The sequence below is a fragment of the Seriola dumerili genome, unplaced genomic scaffold (genome assembly GCF_002260705.1).
Source record: "Seriola dumerili isolate Sdu_G_001 unplaced genomic scaffold, Sdu_1.0 BDQW01000138.1, whole genome shotgun sequence".
NCBI lineage: Eukaryota > Metazoa > Chordata > Actinopteri > Carangiformes > Carangidae > Seriola > Seriola dumerili.
This window is the reverse complement of record NW_019174393.1, coordinates 6,532,301-6,549,114: the sequence shown is the minus strand read 5'-3', so window position 1 is coordinate 6,549,114 and position 16,814 is coordinate 6,532,301. Positions and strand designations below refer to the sequence as shown.

At 40.0% G+C, this 16,814-nt stretch overlaps 1 protein-coding gene across 1 annotated transcript in view; it reads left to right on the top strand.

Moving 5' to 3' along the window:
• snd1 (staphylococcal nuclease and tudor domain containing 1) overlaps positions 1–16,814 on the top strand; it is a 171,632-nt gene that overhangs the window by 135,961 nt on the left and 18,857 nt on the right. The window contains exons 19-21 of the mRNA XM_022749010.1: positions 10,991–11,114; positions 12,900–12,969; positions 15,380–15,493. Of these exons, the coding sequence (XP_022604731.1) occupies positions 10,991–11,114; positions 12,900–12,969; positions 15,380–15,493 (308 nt within the window). The remainder of the gene's footprint in view (positions 1–10,990; positions 11,115–12,899; positions 12,970–15,379; positions 15,494–16,814) is intronic.

Below are 16,814 nucleotides of genomic sequence, written 5' to 3'. Positions count from 1 at the left end.
AATGGCACTGTAACAAGTTTGACCTCTTTGATGCATGAACAAAAGTGACCACAGAGTTGAATCAACATCCTCCCTGATGCACTGACCTTCTAAGACCCACATTATGCTACGAGTTGGATTGTTTCTACCACAGCACCTACACATTCTCTCCTTCCCTGTTACAACTTTTCCAGTTAACATCAGAGACAAAATTTCAGCCAGTGTTTTTGGCAGCCACTGCCGGCACTCCATTTGCCAGATGGAGCAAACACTTTCATTGAGTACTCCTTGACCATCCTTGAGGTATAGCACACTAATGACATGGAGTACAAACCTAGAGTAACTGGCTGCCCCCTGATCTGTCTCTCACCTGATGTTCAGTTTGGAAGCCAGGAACACGCCTCAGTGAAAGCAACTTAAACAAGAAAATAAAACAATATTGCCACTGCTTTGCTTTTTGACATCATAATGATGATAGGTGCGAACCCATTTAGTTAACTTCAATAATCGCCAGCTTTTATTGTTGATGTAAAAGTGATCATGAAAGCTAGATGTATTTATAGAAACAAAATGATTAAAATACAGCTGGCACTGGCTGAGAGAGTCATTTTTCTGTCTGCAGTTAAGCCTCCATTTGTTTCAACCGTTTCATCAATAAGATAAGATGAACTTTATTGATTCCACGTAGGAAAATTAAAGTGTCAGAGCGGCAAGAAGAGGAGAACAAAAAGTAGTGGAATATTCCAGGTAGCTGGATAATACTAACAATAAGGAGCATGAGATTGAAAGTGCTATACAAAGTGCTGTTTTGAACGATAAAGAAAAGAAAAATGAATAAAAATTGTACCTTAGTGAGAATAGGTTATGTGAGATAGGGGTCAGGTGTCTGTAGATAGCACCATTTGCAATAGATGACATAAAGTAGAAAAATGATGCAAAATGACCTTACATTGATAAGAGCATATAAAGTCTGAGGCAGATGGCAGCAGATATTACAGTGTAGTAATAATAAGCACTATAGTGGACAGTATCTGTTATAGTAGAGAAAAGAAGAGGATGAAGGAAAAAAAAAAATCATAAAAATAGAGGGGTTACAGCCATTAATATTTAGATGCAGTCTCTGCACTGTGGAGGGAGATGTGGCTTTCTGATAGACCAGGATGTGGTTATTTATTTCTTGTGGTCTGATGAAGGCAATGGTGATTGAATAAGTCTGCACAGATGTTTTTAAGCTTTGAATGAACATACGTAGGCCCATGTAATAAACTTTTATGCTGTTATCTTTTAAGTGATTCTTGAACATTATAAAGAAAATGCAGTTTGTAATATCTTTATTCTCCAGGGGACCTAAGCGCTCTGTATTTTACCCCTTTTAATTATTCACATTTAATTACTCTTAAGTGTGGGTTTTTTCATATATGGATATCTTTACACAAGCTCAATAAGTGATTAATTTCATGTTAGGAATGGTTTTTCCAAGTCACTGAGAAGCTTGAGGGATTGCTCTCTTTAATCCGCAGTTTATTTTGAGGGTCTTTATCTGTTGCTCTATGCTTTTATCTTTCATTGTCTCACTCCCCACACACATTGTCTCTCCTTCATACTGCTGTCTCTCTTTTCTCTCCCTATTTTCCTTGTGTGTGTTGCTCTCTCTCCGGAGGCTATATGTAATTACTGTCAGAGGGGGACCTGCATAGATCTGTGTGACCTTGGACACTAAAAGACAGAGGCCACTCCAGGCACAGGGGGGGAAGTGGCTGTGTGCTGTACACTGTTGTTGCTTTGCCACTATGGTGGAGAGTAGACATAATTAAAAGCTTTCTAAATATAGCCCTGAAGTCTTTATGGGGTGCGTAACTGTGATGGCTAGAACGCGAGTACTGGATGCTCTGCTTTTTCAATCAAAGACATAAAGTACAGGTATAGTATTAGTGTCCCTAAAAACTCATAAACTGTGCCTCAGTTCCAGTCGGACGGATAAATCAGCTGCTTAGTTCAGATGTGTCCTGGCACATACATCGGCCATTGAGTAACAAAAAACTGCAGTACAGATTGTTATTATTATTATTATTATTATCATATTATATATATATATTATTTAGAGCCGTGTCACTGTTACATAGTTTGTCCACCAAAAACTAATTTAAGAGATTCTTATCAATGCTTGTTACCATTATTAGTATCAATAGACTCTAGTTTTGAATATGTAGTTTCATACTGGAAAAATGACTCTGATGCTGAAGAACATCCCTAACCTTGAAAACAGAAGTAGGACTAATAAAAAAAAGCCACATTCTGGCTTTTCCCTGAGCTTTAAGCTTCATTTCTTAGTCCTCCTCGGCAGATGAAGTTTGCTCAGTTTTCATGAGGATAGCTCAGTGGTAATCACTTGACCCAAGGATGGAACTTTGGTCAACTGAGCTTAACCGTACCCTCCGGCAAACTATACTTCATCTTCTTAGGAAGACCATGAAATGTTGTTGAAACTCATACTCAGAGCTCAGATTTTGAATGCACTCTTCATTGACAGTGTTGTTCCATGATGCAAATGACGATCAGCAGGTATCCTTTTCACAGAAGAAGAGAAGCTACTAAAATTTAAAAGGACAAAGAAGATCACAGAAAACATAATCAGTTTTTGACTTATGACTTATTTCCTTCTGCTCACATAACGCACCATTTTCTGTCTTGTATACTTACTGCAGAGATGGTCCACTACTTGAATTAGTATATTATATAATCTATGTGCTATTAGAATGGAATTGAGACTCAGCATTTCACTAGTTTACCACTGGGCCTTTCCATATCCTCAACATGATATTTGCTCCATTTACTGTATATGACCACAGTTATCACATGATGTTTACATGTTGGGGCACACACACCTAATTCTTGTGTATGATCTGGGTAAACATTCAGCCATGTTAGGTCTATTCCGCTTGGGCTGTCCTGGTCAACAGATTGTAGCACTGGGCAACATTCCTACAGGGTTTTCTTTGCTTCGCTAGCGGCCTCCTACTGATTTGGACCTCACTCAGTTGTTACTTCCGTGAGACTGGATTGCTAGGCCCGGCCCGGCCCGGCCCGGCCCGGCCCGGCCCAGCCCAGCCCGGCCCAGCCGACAAACACACATTTTCTGCCCACTCCGAGCCTCAGCTGCAGCGCAGTTGGCGGTACATCCTGTTTAGTGGTAGCTTCCTGGCACCAATACAGACTCGTAATGAGTGGAGTCGTTCCCCCCAACCAGGTGCCACTCCGTCCGCATTATTCACACTTCTACCTTTTACACACAGCAGCTGTTCATCACCTAATGATGCTGGACTCAGCTACTGATGAAGCAAGGCAGGCAGGGAGCTGTTCTCTCTCTGGCTAGACTTCAAACCAAACCCCTTTCTGCCTTTTGAAACTGAATTCCATTACTGTGAAATGATATGTTTCAATCTTATTTTGTCATGAGCTTGTTGAGGTACGGCCACTTGACAATTTCCATAGTGGTTTATTTGCTTATTCCCTCTCTGTTGGTTTCCTCTTTTATTATATGCTTTCCCAAACAATGACATCTTCAGCCGATACGGCCTCCTACAGTGATCTCACACCACTACCGCATCAGTATCTCTGTTTCCAAGTTCAACTCTTTATTAAGTGGAGGCAGGTTGCCAGAGTAACACTGGTATTCAGAGTGTTGATTTCAATATGAGGACATGAGAATTACTGTAGCATTTCATATTGATCAGGGTGAGCGGCCCGCTAATTGGATGTCATGTCAAGGCAGCAAAGTGATGATTACTTTATACAATAGAGCTTAATAAAAACAAGGGTGTACATTTAAAAATGGTTGTCGCAAGGCTGCCTGCATTGTTCATTTTTAATTTTTAATTTTTTCCCATTTTGGATGAGATATCTTTCTGTGGCACTGTGGGCATCAAGCCAAAGTCAGTCAGGGGTTGAGATAATTAACTCCTACACTAGTGTGGTACAAAACTACTTTATTTTTTATGTTTTCAAAAGCATTTGCAAAAGTAATTTTTTGTTAATCATGTTAGTTCTTTGTTTAGTAGTCTTAATTAAAACAATGAAGTAAAGGAACTAATTGTACAATGAAAAAATGAACTCAGATTATTGGCAAATGACATAAAAAATGCAACAAAGTGCTAAATGTGACAGCTGAATTAATGATTATGTTAAATAGTTTAATGGACTCCTCAAATTCGTGGAGAATGGCTTTAATTACCACACTGTTGTTTTAATTTAAGATCCAGCCTAAGTAGAATCTGTACTGCCTCTCAAACAAGCTGAAAAAAGAAAGGTTCTTCTTTCAGTGAAGTCTTTGCACACATCGTGGACCATGTATCTTTGTCCATCTGCCTTTTATGTCTCATGTTTAATTCAGTTGAAGTGTGTTCAAGACCTTGTTGTGGTGCCATTCGACCATACACCTACAGAGAACAAAGTATCCAAGCAGTTGAATGAAAGTTGCAGCAGCTGATGCCGCTGTTTTTCACTTTTCCCGCTCCCTGCCACTGCAGCAGATGCAATATTTAGCGGTCAGACCCTGTCCAGATGATACCCCCCCTCCCAAGACATTCATTATTTAATCAGATATGCAACTTAGCTTCTAAAAGGTCAGCTCACCTGTCGGTTTGAGGCAGGGTGCTTTTGATTTTCAGGCGGAAAATAAGCGTATTCATCCTCATTCTTCACTATCTTAGCAAGCATGATTTGCACTAATGTCAACTTCTGGGTCTATTACCTAAAGCTGAGTGGTTGAATGACACTTTTCTCAGTGGTGAGCCACTTACAGGCCCAAATGGGGTTCTCTTCAAAACTGGCCAGGCTCATTTCGCCCACACCCCCGCTCCTCTTCCCCAAATGTGCACAGGGCCATCTTATGAGTATATTTGGACTCCTCACAATCAAAACAGGGCATTAGCTGCAGTCAATGAGGCTGGACAGGTGGCAGAGAGAAGAGCAGGAGAGACTGATGCAAAAAGAGAGCCACAGATGCTGTCTCTGTTTAGATTTTTCAGTGATGGCTTTTCCAATTACAGAAACAGTAATTTGCCGTAAAAGGCTCCAGACTGCCGGGAAGGGTGGAATGGAACAGGGTAATTGGTGGTGGTGGGGGTGGGGGGGTGTATCACATGAGATATAATCCATATCACTCCAGTGGGAGTGGAGCAGCATTAGTCAAGCAGGGGGATCATTTGTTTTTTATAGTGGCCTCTCAACGCTTGGCAGATGCTGACACCACTTTAAACATCACTCAGGAAGGGGAGTAAATGGCTTTTCTCTTGTCTTAGCTCCCCCCCTTGTCACACTGTGTCTTCAGAAAGTGTACAAATATCCCCAGGTGAGCGCCAGTTCTTTGTTGACCAACCACAGGGGGCATTAGACTCATAACAGCTGTATGTTTGCCCACACACACAAACAAATGCAGGCCTCCCAAGCCAGTACATACTGCACCAAGCCTGTGTTTTGTTGTTTGTCATTGCAGCCTTCTACCTTTGAAGTGTTACTTGCATGTCCTGAAACGCAGCCATTCCTCTACCCCAGAGGATAAAGCCTGTCCAAACCTCATGCATATTTAACACTCCAACAGGTGAGCTAAAGCACAAAAGCTCCGTTCAGCGGCTGTGAATCTCTCAGATGGTAGATGGTGCACCATCCATATGTCCACACAATCTTTGACCAGTCAGCCAGGGCACACAGCAAAGGCTCTGCTGTGCTACTAACATCAGCAGGAATGTTGGCAGAAAAAGTGTGTGCGTTAGCTTCAGTTTGACAATGTCCCACTCGTCTAGATGTGGTCTTCCTTTTTCCTTCATGAATTATAGTCGATTATAGCCAGGTTTATGTTTCCAGATCTTCTCCCGTCACTTGTTTCCCCAGCAGGTGTCCTTTTCATAGATGCACTCCACTCTGTCACTTAATTCCCTCATTTTTATAAGCCAGGAAATGACAATGCTCTTATAAGCAACCATTGCTCTCTTGGCCTCTGCCTCTGTCATATTGTGATTATTTACCCTTCTGTGGTTTAATGGCTTTCGTAAACAGCTTAATAGAATTCAGTACGGCCTTGGGATGTGTAGCGAAAGAGCACATGATTCACTGTTTTCATTGGCTTTCTGCCCCCCCCCTCCCATCTCTGCTCACACGCTGTGCCGGAGTATAATCAAATATGATCATAACCAACCTGTAAAACTGTTGTCAGTCTCCCTGCCCTCTCTCTGTTTCTCTCATTCTCTCTCCTTCTCCATTGTTTTCTTGTTTTTAAGCTTAATCGCTCCCTCACTCTGCACTGGACATTCACAATGTAATTATATATGATTTACAAACAGTTTTAGCCATAATGCTGTATAAATAAATTACAGAACCAGGGAGGAAAAAAAAAACAACAGAGGAATAAAGAGATGAAGACAGAGAGAAATTGGCCAGCATCAGATGCAGTCAGTGGTTCGGCTGTTTTTTTGGATCATCGCTTTGGCTCTCCCTCCAACACAAAATGAGCACTCACGCTCGACATGGTTTACCCCTTCTGCACGCAGATATTTAGTTGTCTTTATGCCAACATTAAATGGGAATCTGCCTCTGTAATGCAGATTGTCCTAGCTGCTCTTCCTTCCTAATGCGACTGTTCACATTCATTCAGAATTTCACTGGGATGCTGCACTTGCATAAGAGTTTTCTCAATTGACCCCAGAGGGCCTGGATTTACACTCTGTGCTGGCCTGCAGCATGTAAAGCTCATTTCACTTTCCCTCCACGCTGAATCTAGTCAGAGAACTATCTTTTATTGTGGTCATATATGTCTGATTCCCTGCACATACTTGCTTTTCCTGTATATTTATTTGCATTGTGATATGCATATTTATATTACATAGATGATTTTCTCTGGACAAGACCTGGACTTAAATCTGCACACAAGGGTGATGTGTTCCCGATAAATTCATAACCAAAGCCAGTTAAGCTCCGTCCAAGAAGCCTGCACAGCAAATTAGAACTCTAAATCCCAACAGAGAATAATGATAATGCATGAAGTACATTATGCATACTAAATCAAATACACACAAACGTGGACATGGACAAATTATACATTTCTGTATCCACATATTGATTTGTCTACAATACAGTAGTTTTTTGCACATTATTATAATCATGAATCAAATTACAAAAGACAGAAAAGAAACAAGCCAGAACTCACATCAGTCAGTGGATGGGCATGGATTTATTGTTAAATTGTGACTGGACTTGACTTGGAAGTAATTGAAGTGAATCTATGGGTCACAGCAGATCATAAATCAGCTTGTTAAAATTGGTGATCCATAACACTGCGCTGTCTGTACCCTTTGACTGGTATAACCCCAACCAGAGCCTATACAGAGTCCAGAGTGTATTTCCAGACCACACAGTAAACCCAAAGAATAGTTATAGTAGAACATACATCGTCCAAACTATTTTTCCCAAACAGACATCAGGAAAAAATGACTCAAAAAATTGTAACATATGCGGCACCAATAAAAAGCCCATCAGTGTCATACTGTAGATTATACATTCGGGTTTAACATGTTCATCTTATGTAATCATGAAACAGTGTGTGTATGTGTGCCTGTGAGTGCACGTCAGATGCATTTTTCTTTAGCTGGGCTGTATAAAGATGCTCATTTTAAAGCCATAAATCATGTAAACAGTGAGCAATGATCAGTGTGTCTTCTTGCAGGAGGAAACAAATTTTAGGTGCTTGGGAACATATTGTACAATATGTGTGAAAATCAGATTAAACACATTACCTCTTTCTAAGAATCCTAGGTATTTTTTGTGTATCAAAAAGAAGAGGTTGACAGGATGCTCTTCAGGTGGTTTAAAGTGACATATCTGAGCATGAGAAATCAGCTCGAGCAGCAATAAGAAATTGCCATGGTGCAGGTAGGAGGAAAAAGCATGATTTTAGTTTATGACTGCACTGTAGGTGTAATGCAAAGCTAGCAGCAGGATGGCGTAGTACATTTGAATACAAGGAATTGGCTATGAGACTTATGACAGAAAGAGACTTGGCAGTCATATCATCTCACCATCAGCTAATCAGGACACTGTTCATGATGTGGCGTGTTAGAATTTTTCCCCATTTCATGTATCATTCGAGCAGCACATACATACAGTTACTCTGTACTGCGTTAACCATTTACATGAATAAAGCATTGTAAATTAGGTTAGGCTAAGAGGCTCCATCCATTAGGGCTTCATTTATATATATATATATATATATATATATATCAGGTAGAACCCTCTTATAGCTCATGTGTCATTTATTTGGTTCTCTCTGAACACACACTGGAGCATGGCCCAGGAACTGAAATAAATATATAAGTCAGTGTAAATATACACTCATACAAATGTACACTAGTACAGTATGAGGGGGAAGGAAGGCAACGCACTAACCTTTTTTAATTAGATTAATAAATCAAGGAGGTGGCTGGCTGTGACGGCTGCAGCCCAGTGCCATTCCACTAAGTCTGCACCAAGTTGCTGTGGCAAAGCTGGAGCATAATGATGCAACCACCACACCACCTCTGTGTGTTTGTGTATGCGTATAAGGCGAGGAGTTCGGGAAGCAATTCATCTGACAATGTTTTCCAAAAACTGCTTTCTCTACAAAAGGCTGATGATGCATCTGTTTGGCTGTGTATGTGTGTGTGTATTTATACTCCTATTCCCCTCACTGCATTCGTCAGCAGTTGGTGTAGCAGTGGGTGGCCAACAAGGTGTTTGGACACCCCACCCCCCTTGCCCTGACCCCCTCCACAATCAAACTGAGCTCCCAGCTTTTGCTTCACACTCTAAATCCCTTCATACCCCTCGTTGGTATTTTGGCATCATGCTAATGAAGATTTTCTGTCTGCTGTTGGTTGGCAGCTGCCTGGCTAACTCAGCACAGATAACCCTGGGAAAACAGCATCATTATATATATATATTTATATATTACATATACAAGCATAAATAATATTAGGTGTTAATGACAACTCACAGCAGTACAGTAGTAAAGAAAGGTGTGTGCACTGCCTCCAAGCTGTTTGTTTGATAGTAACATGTATAGTAAGCAGAACTTGGTAATTCTACACTCAGACACACACACTGACTGTATTTGTGTGCACACAAGAAACCAGGTTAATGGGAGATATCCGGTTGAGACAGGAAATCTGAGAATGGGTTTACCTGCGCTACAATAACCTGGTTAGTGTAAAACCCAAGTCCACATGCAGATAGTCATTAATCAGGTTTCTTCTCTATCCTGTTTATACCCAACACTAGCATATTTAAAGAGTTTTAGTGACACAATTCATCAACTTGAAGTTGTTTTTTTTTAATGATCTTTATGGTTACTGCTGTTTTGATGGAGGCTTTGGAATCAAATGCCTTGAATACAAGGACGCACTACTGCGACTAGAGATCTCTTCATTTCTCTTCACTGCAGCAACAGTGATGCTTTCCCAGTCTTTTTTATCCAAAACATATTTGCAACATGTAAGAACCCTGTAAGACGCCATGCCATGAACATAGCCAAAAAATTGATTTTCTTTAGAAGAACTTTAAGGGAATAAACTGCATCTCTCTTAATCTCTTACCCTGAAAAATGTTTTATTTTTGCCCACAAACTCCCTTCAGGTGGTAAATCAGTGATAATGGGCTCTAAAAATGCAGGCATGGAGTTTCATGTGGGCCACTTTACTAAACTAGACATATGTTACATTATGTACATATACATAATCCTCCATGCACAAACAAATATACTGTACATATTACACAAACATCAGGAAGTGACTGTGACACTTAGTGGAGTTCAGAATCAGCTTCCTGATGGGTGCAAATCTGACTGCCATTTACCGCAGTGATTGAATCAATGGAGCTGTTACTCACTATCTGATGTTTCCAACTCCCACCATATCGACAGCCACATTCTCGCCTTGAATCCACCATAATAGGTCTGCGGTGCATGATATAATGGCTTCATAGGCCGTAAAGGCCCATTGGGAGAGCTGGCTTGCTTTACTCAAAGCTGTATTTCTCCAACAGGGTCAAACCAGCATTAGCTGTGTGGTGCTAATGGGTTAACAGCTACAAAAACCACATTTTATTTTTCTTCAGTGTATTTTTGGCCTCAGTCTCTAAAGGGCACTTGGAGTTAATATGGCTTTTGAGCAGATATGTTCATACTGTTAGTATATAAGAAAAAAACCTCCTCGAATAATATTGTCTTTTCTCATTATCCAAAGGTAAAGCTTTTTGCTAATTTTTGTAAAATTTCTTCTTTATAAATTTGTATGAGGATTTGTTTGGATTTTTTGTGCTCGTCCATATGAATCAATATGCAAAGTACCTTTTCTAAGACATTGATGCAATTCAACTTGAACCTAAATGTTTTATAATACTACTTTTTTATTGCAGACTATGCTGCAGCATGCAATAAAGTAATTTCATAACAAACGTCAGAGAAATGATTACAAGAAGCACTCCCGTTCAGTTACAAACAGCATAAACAACCCTCAGAAAATGACTGTGTGCATAAGAAGCACACAGTCTCACAGTGCTCTGCAAAGTTACATCAGACTTTATTTCATTTCATTTATATAGATGCATTTATTTAGGAGCACTGCAGGGGTGGGATATAAATGTTTTCATTTTCTGCTGTTGCTTCAGGACTTGGTCCCTGTCAGACTCTCAGTCAAGCCAACATGCAAACCAAATCAAAATGTTTGCACCTCTGTAGATGAAAGAATTAAATGGAATTTTTGACTCATTTTACACAATCAAAGCTTAACATTTCTAGCTTCTTCTATGGGGAGAGGAAACACATGGTAAATTAGATAAAATGGTAACGGAGGCAAACAGTGAACACATCAGTAATAGAGTGAGATGAAAACACTCACAGTGATGTAATGAAAGGCAACTTCAAGAATTGCACTGGAACTGTGAATTGAAGTATCACTGTGTTCTCACTCATGTCTGTGTTTTTCAGGAGGCCAGTTGGAAAGTCTGATGGAGACCATGAGAGCAGAGATCGCTGCCCAACCACCTGTGGAAGGGTCCTATTCCGCACGCCGAGGGGACTACTGCATAGCCAAGTTCGCTGATGGTGAATGGTGAGCAAAGATTTTGGTACTTGTGACAATATTTAAAAGCTTTACAATGACCTCAACCCATTAGCAACATGCAGATGCACTGAGTTCAAGTATCAGAAGATTGGACAGAAAAAGTTGATCTGATGTCATTATCTAAAATTACTAAACTCTACAACAACTAAGATATTTTATACAATTTTGTGAGCTACGTGTTTGCATGTTTTTTTCTCTCTCTCATGAACACCTGACATTTCATTTTTACCTTGTCTCTATCTAAGCCTGTGATGCGTTAACTGCAGACACCCACAGGGTGTAATTAGCTCGCTGCCACTGATTTGGCCCTGTAGAATCAGCAGTCACTTGACAGTGGCGCACACACACACATACGCACACCTTCAGCTCGTCCACACACCGGATGTTGGAAGTTTACAGATGGTCATGGGGACAGATAGAAGTCACATTGATCGAGGGAGGGAGAGAGAGGGTGTCTATGTCAAGAAGGTGAAGGCAGAATAAGATCACGGAACTGATTAAAAAACCAAATGTTCCCCCGACACAGGTGTTCTCTTCCTTCCCTCTGTCTTCCTCTCCTGGTTTTTAGGGGCAAAACTAAACTTATCCTCTTGCCCCAGCAACCAACGAGCATTTTAAATAGGCCATCTGTTGTAAACCTTAACTTTCTTCAACCTATTGTTTGTACAGACAATTATGTCTGTTGTTTCTTTCAACAGCAAAACATTAATCCTGCACCAGGTGGCAAATGTCTGAGATTTTTGTCATTTTTCTTTTTTTTTTTATACCAGCTCCATATTATTCAGCAAGCTAATTATGTTCATGTTCTCATTGTTCTGTGTCCATATCTTTGTGGAATGTCGGCTTGTTTCATTAGGGGGCTAATTAGAAATTCGTTGCCTTTCAAGGCCTTTTAGAACACCATGCATCCAGAGTGAATAGAAAGGGAAAAACCTCTGTTCATCAGTCATTCGCACTTTTTCCTCTCACTCTTTCTCTCTCTTGCGCTCTGCCTCGTTGCTGTTCTTTATGTCTTCCTGTTAATCACTTATAACTTTGTTCTCGTCTCTCTCTTTGCCCATGTGGATCTAATTATTTGGCCTTCTTCTACTGTCCTTGGTATGCAGCCAATTTGTCTTTCTTGCTCTCATTTGTTTGTTGAAGTTGACGAGTCAGACAAGTGATGGTCAGATGAAGAGACACTTCCTCAAATGAACTGACTTGAAGTGAGAAAAGAAATCATGCTCCTCAGTAGCTTCTGTAGGAATTCATAAGAAGGATTTTGCTCTTACTCAGACACTTCATGTTGGCTTTCCTTTAATTTGTCAATAATCTGCCTGTCATTGAAATATCAAATTTATTTTCATTCAAATTCTGCTTGCCAAATGTGCTAGAAAATCAAACCTTACGAAGTGAAACTGCTGGGTTTTTGTGATTAGCACTAATGCACTAAAGTTATTTGCTACAAGGCAAAAATAGGTTTAAATATCTGCCCTTTATTGCAAAGAGGCCTCTGTGCAATTTTCACAGCCCTGCCATGTCCTGATAGATCCCCTCCGTCCCCCCCTCACTCCCCCAGCCTGTTCCTCTCCCCCGATCACAACAGACAGATCCTCCAACACCTTCTCCCCAGGGAAATAAGCACGGAATCATTTACTCATCTCCTTTACCTCTTGTGCCCTCTGTCTTCATCTCTGTTTCCCTCTCCTGTATCTTATCTCTCTCTCTCTGTCTCTCTCTCTCCCCCTTCTCTCTGTCTTCCTCTCTTTTTCAATTATTCTTTTGCTGCTGCAGGTACAGAGCCAGAGTGGAGAGAGTTGAGTCACCAGCAAAGGTTCATGTCTTCTACATTGACTATGGCAACGTGAGTAACTTTGTCACCACAAATTTGACAGTTTGTGCACATGTGACAAACTGTTTGTGTTGGGGGAAGAGGTGTTTGAATGTTGCATTGTCATCATTAAAAAACAGTGGCATTGTTTGAAGCTCAAAACACACATACATTTGTAAAGTTTTGTTTTAGCCAAACCCACAGCCAGAGGCAATCTAGTATCTGAAAAGGGATTTCTTTTCTGTTTCTTGCATCTATTCAGACACCAGTTGTTTGCTTATTTCCATGTTCAAAGCCGCCTAACAGCCTTTATGTATCCTTACAGCTGGAGTTTTTAGGACAAATACGATGCAGGCTTGTTTGTTTTCCCTTTATTGTTTATGACTGAAGCAAAGAGTGCTACTCAGTGTATCATTTTTATTCCTTTTCATACCAATGACAAAAGCAGAACTCCCCCTCTATCTTTTTTTTTTTTTTTTTTACTCTGTGATGACGAAGGCACTCCATCTCAATCCTTGTGATGCGTTATTGTCTGTTTCTACCCACGTGCATACACATGCTTGCATCACCAAGTGGCTCATGCAGCCAACCCCTGGCCTGCGGGAGATTTCCCATGATGCAGTGGAGCGGCACAGTGTGTGACTGCCCTCAGAGTGGGGGACAGCTCGAGGTTTGGCTGGCAGACGCGATGCGTCCTGGCATGTTGCTGAAAGTGTGATTCTCCGAGGCCGACCTGGCACACAAAAAAAAAATCAAGCTGATATCTACCTCATTCTCTGTAGTTTTGCGTCATTTTGGGTTGAGTCATTCTGGCCTTGATTTCATGCTGCTGTGTCATGAGCTATTAGTTGGTAATATTGCCACCTGTCTCAGGTGCAGCTCAGTACATGAATTATTATGTGATTGTTGGAAAACACAGCAGAGCACCTTGTCTTTTATTTTTAAAGCCTACATTTGAAGTGCTGTCAAAATTAAATATGGCGTCTAAACCTTCTAATCCATAATAAATTTTGAAGGTATTCTCTGTCTAGACTGTACAGTCCAATGAACACATTAACCTAAGATGTGGAGGTCATTAAATTAACTACCCACTTCTAATGGCTATACTTGTCTGACTTTCCACCAGTGTGTCTCCCAGTAAGAAGCATATAGTGATCAGTGATTGATTACTCACATTGGCTTATACCTTTCAGGATGTCTTAAGTTTAATTCCTTAAATGCTACATATCAGTGAAATTTAGTATATATGTTTTACATATAGTACTTTTTTTGTTTACTGAAGATGAAAATACACAAACACACAGGTGAGATGACTGTACTGCACAATAGATCCTCTAAAAACATACAGGTGTTTTACGCAGGCGAACATATCAATGTCGTTGCAAAGATTATGACTTCATCAAATTGCCTATAATCATTACAAACATTACATCATTAATCATCACAGTTAAACTGGGGTTATTTTCTCACCTAAGCACTTTTTAGAAAACGTTTATAAATGTAAAGTTTATAAATGGATGTTTTTATCCATTTTCGTAAAATGGATATATAGCACTGGAGTCTTCACTCATCATTGTATTCAAAAATACAACAACTCCTCTGACAAGTAGTATTGCCTTTTCCACGTTTTACTCATTTTGCTGTGTTTTCTAATCTGACAAGAGTCTGGAGACGTCTATTGTTGTCTTTACTCTTTCTTTACTCTTAGCTTGTATCCGAGCTAGAGAGCAGATGGAGCTTAGTGAAAGGGGCCCTGGTACTGCTGTAGAAACAGCTGTGAAATGATTGGTAAGGTGACATATACAAGCATACAGCCCTTAAGCTACAATATGGCATCTGTCCTTCTTCCACAGTTGTAAACTGTCATCATTTAAATGACATATGGATTTGCAAAATTAATCCAGAATCAAGAAAATGTAGGAATAGATTACAGGTACCAGGATGAATTACAGCAAGAGTTTGTGTTGAGCTTTGTTTGAGAATGTCCTTCACTTACAGAGGCGTCTGATTTAAGAGCTCCACTTTGTAATGTCAAAAATTCAGAATGTAAATTTTCATCAGAAGCTTGTTACATTCTTTTCTGTATCTTATTGAACAAGTCAGACTTCTCCCTACATCTCCCTTAACTTCTTTTACTGATGTGGCAAGAGATGGATGTCTGTCATGTTTGCTTAGAGACAGTCATCATCACAAACAACAACTCTGACTGTTGTTCAGCTTCACTTCACAGTCTCAAAACCTCAAACTCATAAACCAAAACATTTCCAAAGAGTAAATGTTTTAAACCATGAACCCAGACTTTACATCTACAGTATTTACACATGGTAAAAAACAAATGTCACTGTGTGTCTATGTTTGATTGTGTAGATCAACATCATGCAGACTGTCTTGAAAAATGTTCTATATTGAGTCTGATTTCTGTCCGTCTTTCATCCCCCCTCAGAGAGAAGTTGTGACGTCCACCCGTCTGGCTACCATACCCCCTGCCTTCAGCACCAGGACCCTGCCAGCACAGGCCACCGAGTATGCCTTCGCCTTCATCCTGATCCCTCAGGACGTAAGTGCACGGACGAGCACGCAGACAGAGTAGAGATATGTGTTGCAACTGAAAGCTTCAGAATTAACTTTCAGGAAATCAACTTTTTCAGTCTCATTTTCTGCCAGCTTTTAAAAGTTGACTTTCCTGGCAAGACATGAAAACTGTTTGAGTTTCACTTATCACACGAGGTGATAAGTCTATAACTGACAGACGGGGTTGAGTTTTCATTCCAAGTGAGTGTTTGTGAAAATTGTGCTCATACATAATGGATGTAGCACAAAGCTGACAGAGCAATGACAAACACAGAGCCATTGATTTACCTGGTTGCAAAAAATAATAATTGACATAGTATTGTCTATAGTACATTGAGACATTAATGTTTTATGAACAATTTGATAACATATAAATATAATATTTCTTCAGCAACCAAGGCTCCCATACAATCTATAGATGGATCTTAACCATCTAGGTACTTGGTGTGCCTGTGCATAAATGTCCATCTGATAGCCGAGCAGCAGTTACTGTTTTTCTTCAGCCCTAATCTTCTTGTTTACATTCAAGTATGTTTACTCAACCCCTGGTGAGTGTTTGTCTCTGTGTGTGTGAGTGACTGTGTTTTGAGTGTGTCGGGGGGTCAAGCCATTGGTAGCATCCTGAGCTGGCAGCATCCAGAATAGTTAGTGCTGATACAAACATGTTTTCTTTTGGTATGTGCCTGATTGGTGCCGTACTGAGCCCTGTCTTTAATTGGTTGTGTGCGTGCATTCAAGAGTGTTAGTTTAAAGGGGATTTATTTCACCACTGTTTGTAATGTCACATGTTCCTAGAATGAATTAGCTGCCATTATTAGCAACTAACTCTTTTTTTTTTTTTTTGAACAATTGAGTTTCTGTTGAAATTGTCATAGAGAGGTTGACTTGATGTCGGTGGTCATTTTAGAGGCTGTAGTTAGTGCTGCTATTTTTATGATGACACAAAACGTAGTTTATGTAATTTTTTACTGTGGTTATTAAAAACACAATCTTTAATTAAGTTAATTAATTGAAAAAAAACTTGTGTATGCTGTGATTTGTTGTTGGCATCAAGTACAGGCTTTTTTTAAAGATAATTTACGTGGTGAAGGACCAGTAACGACATAAACCTCAATGTTATTAAATCATAATTTGTTTATATATTATTAAATTGTTGTTGCTACTGCGCTTATTTTTGTAAAATGTCACTTGAATACCAAACTATTTTTTCCAACAGTATTTGGACCCATTGGCCTCTTACTGTACATGTGTATCAAAGCTCCACTCACTCAGTGGCTCAGTAGAAGCTATTTGTGCAGACATGGGTG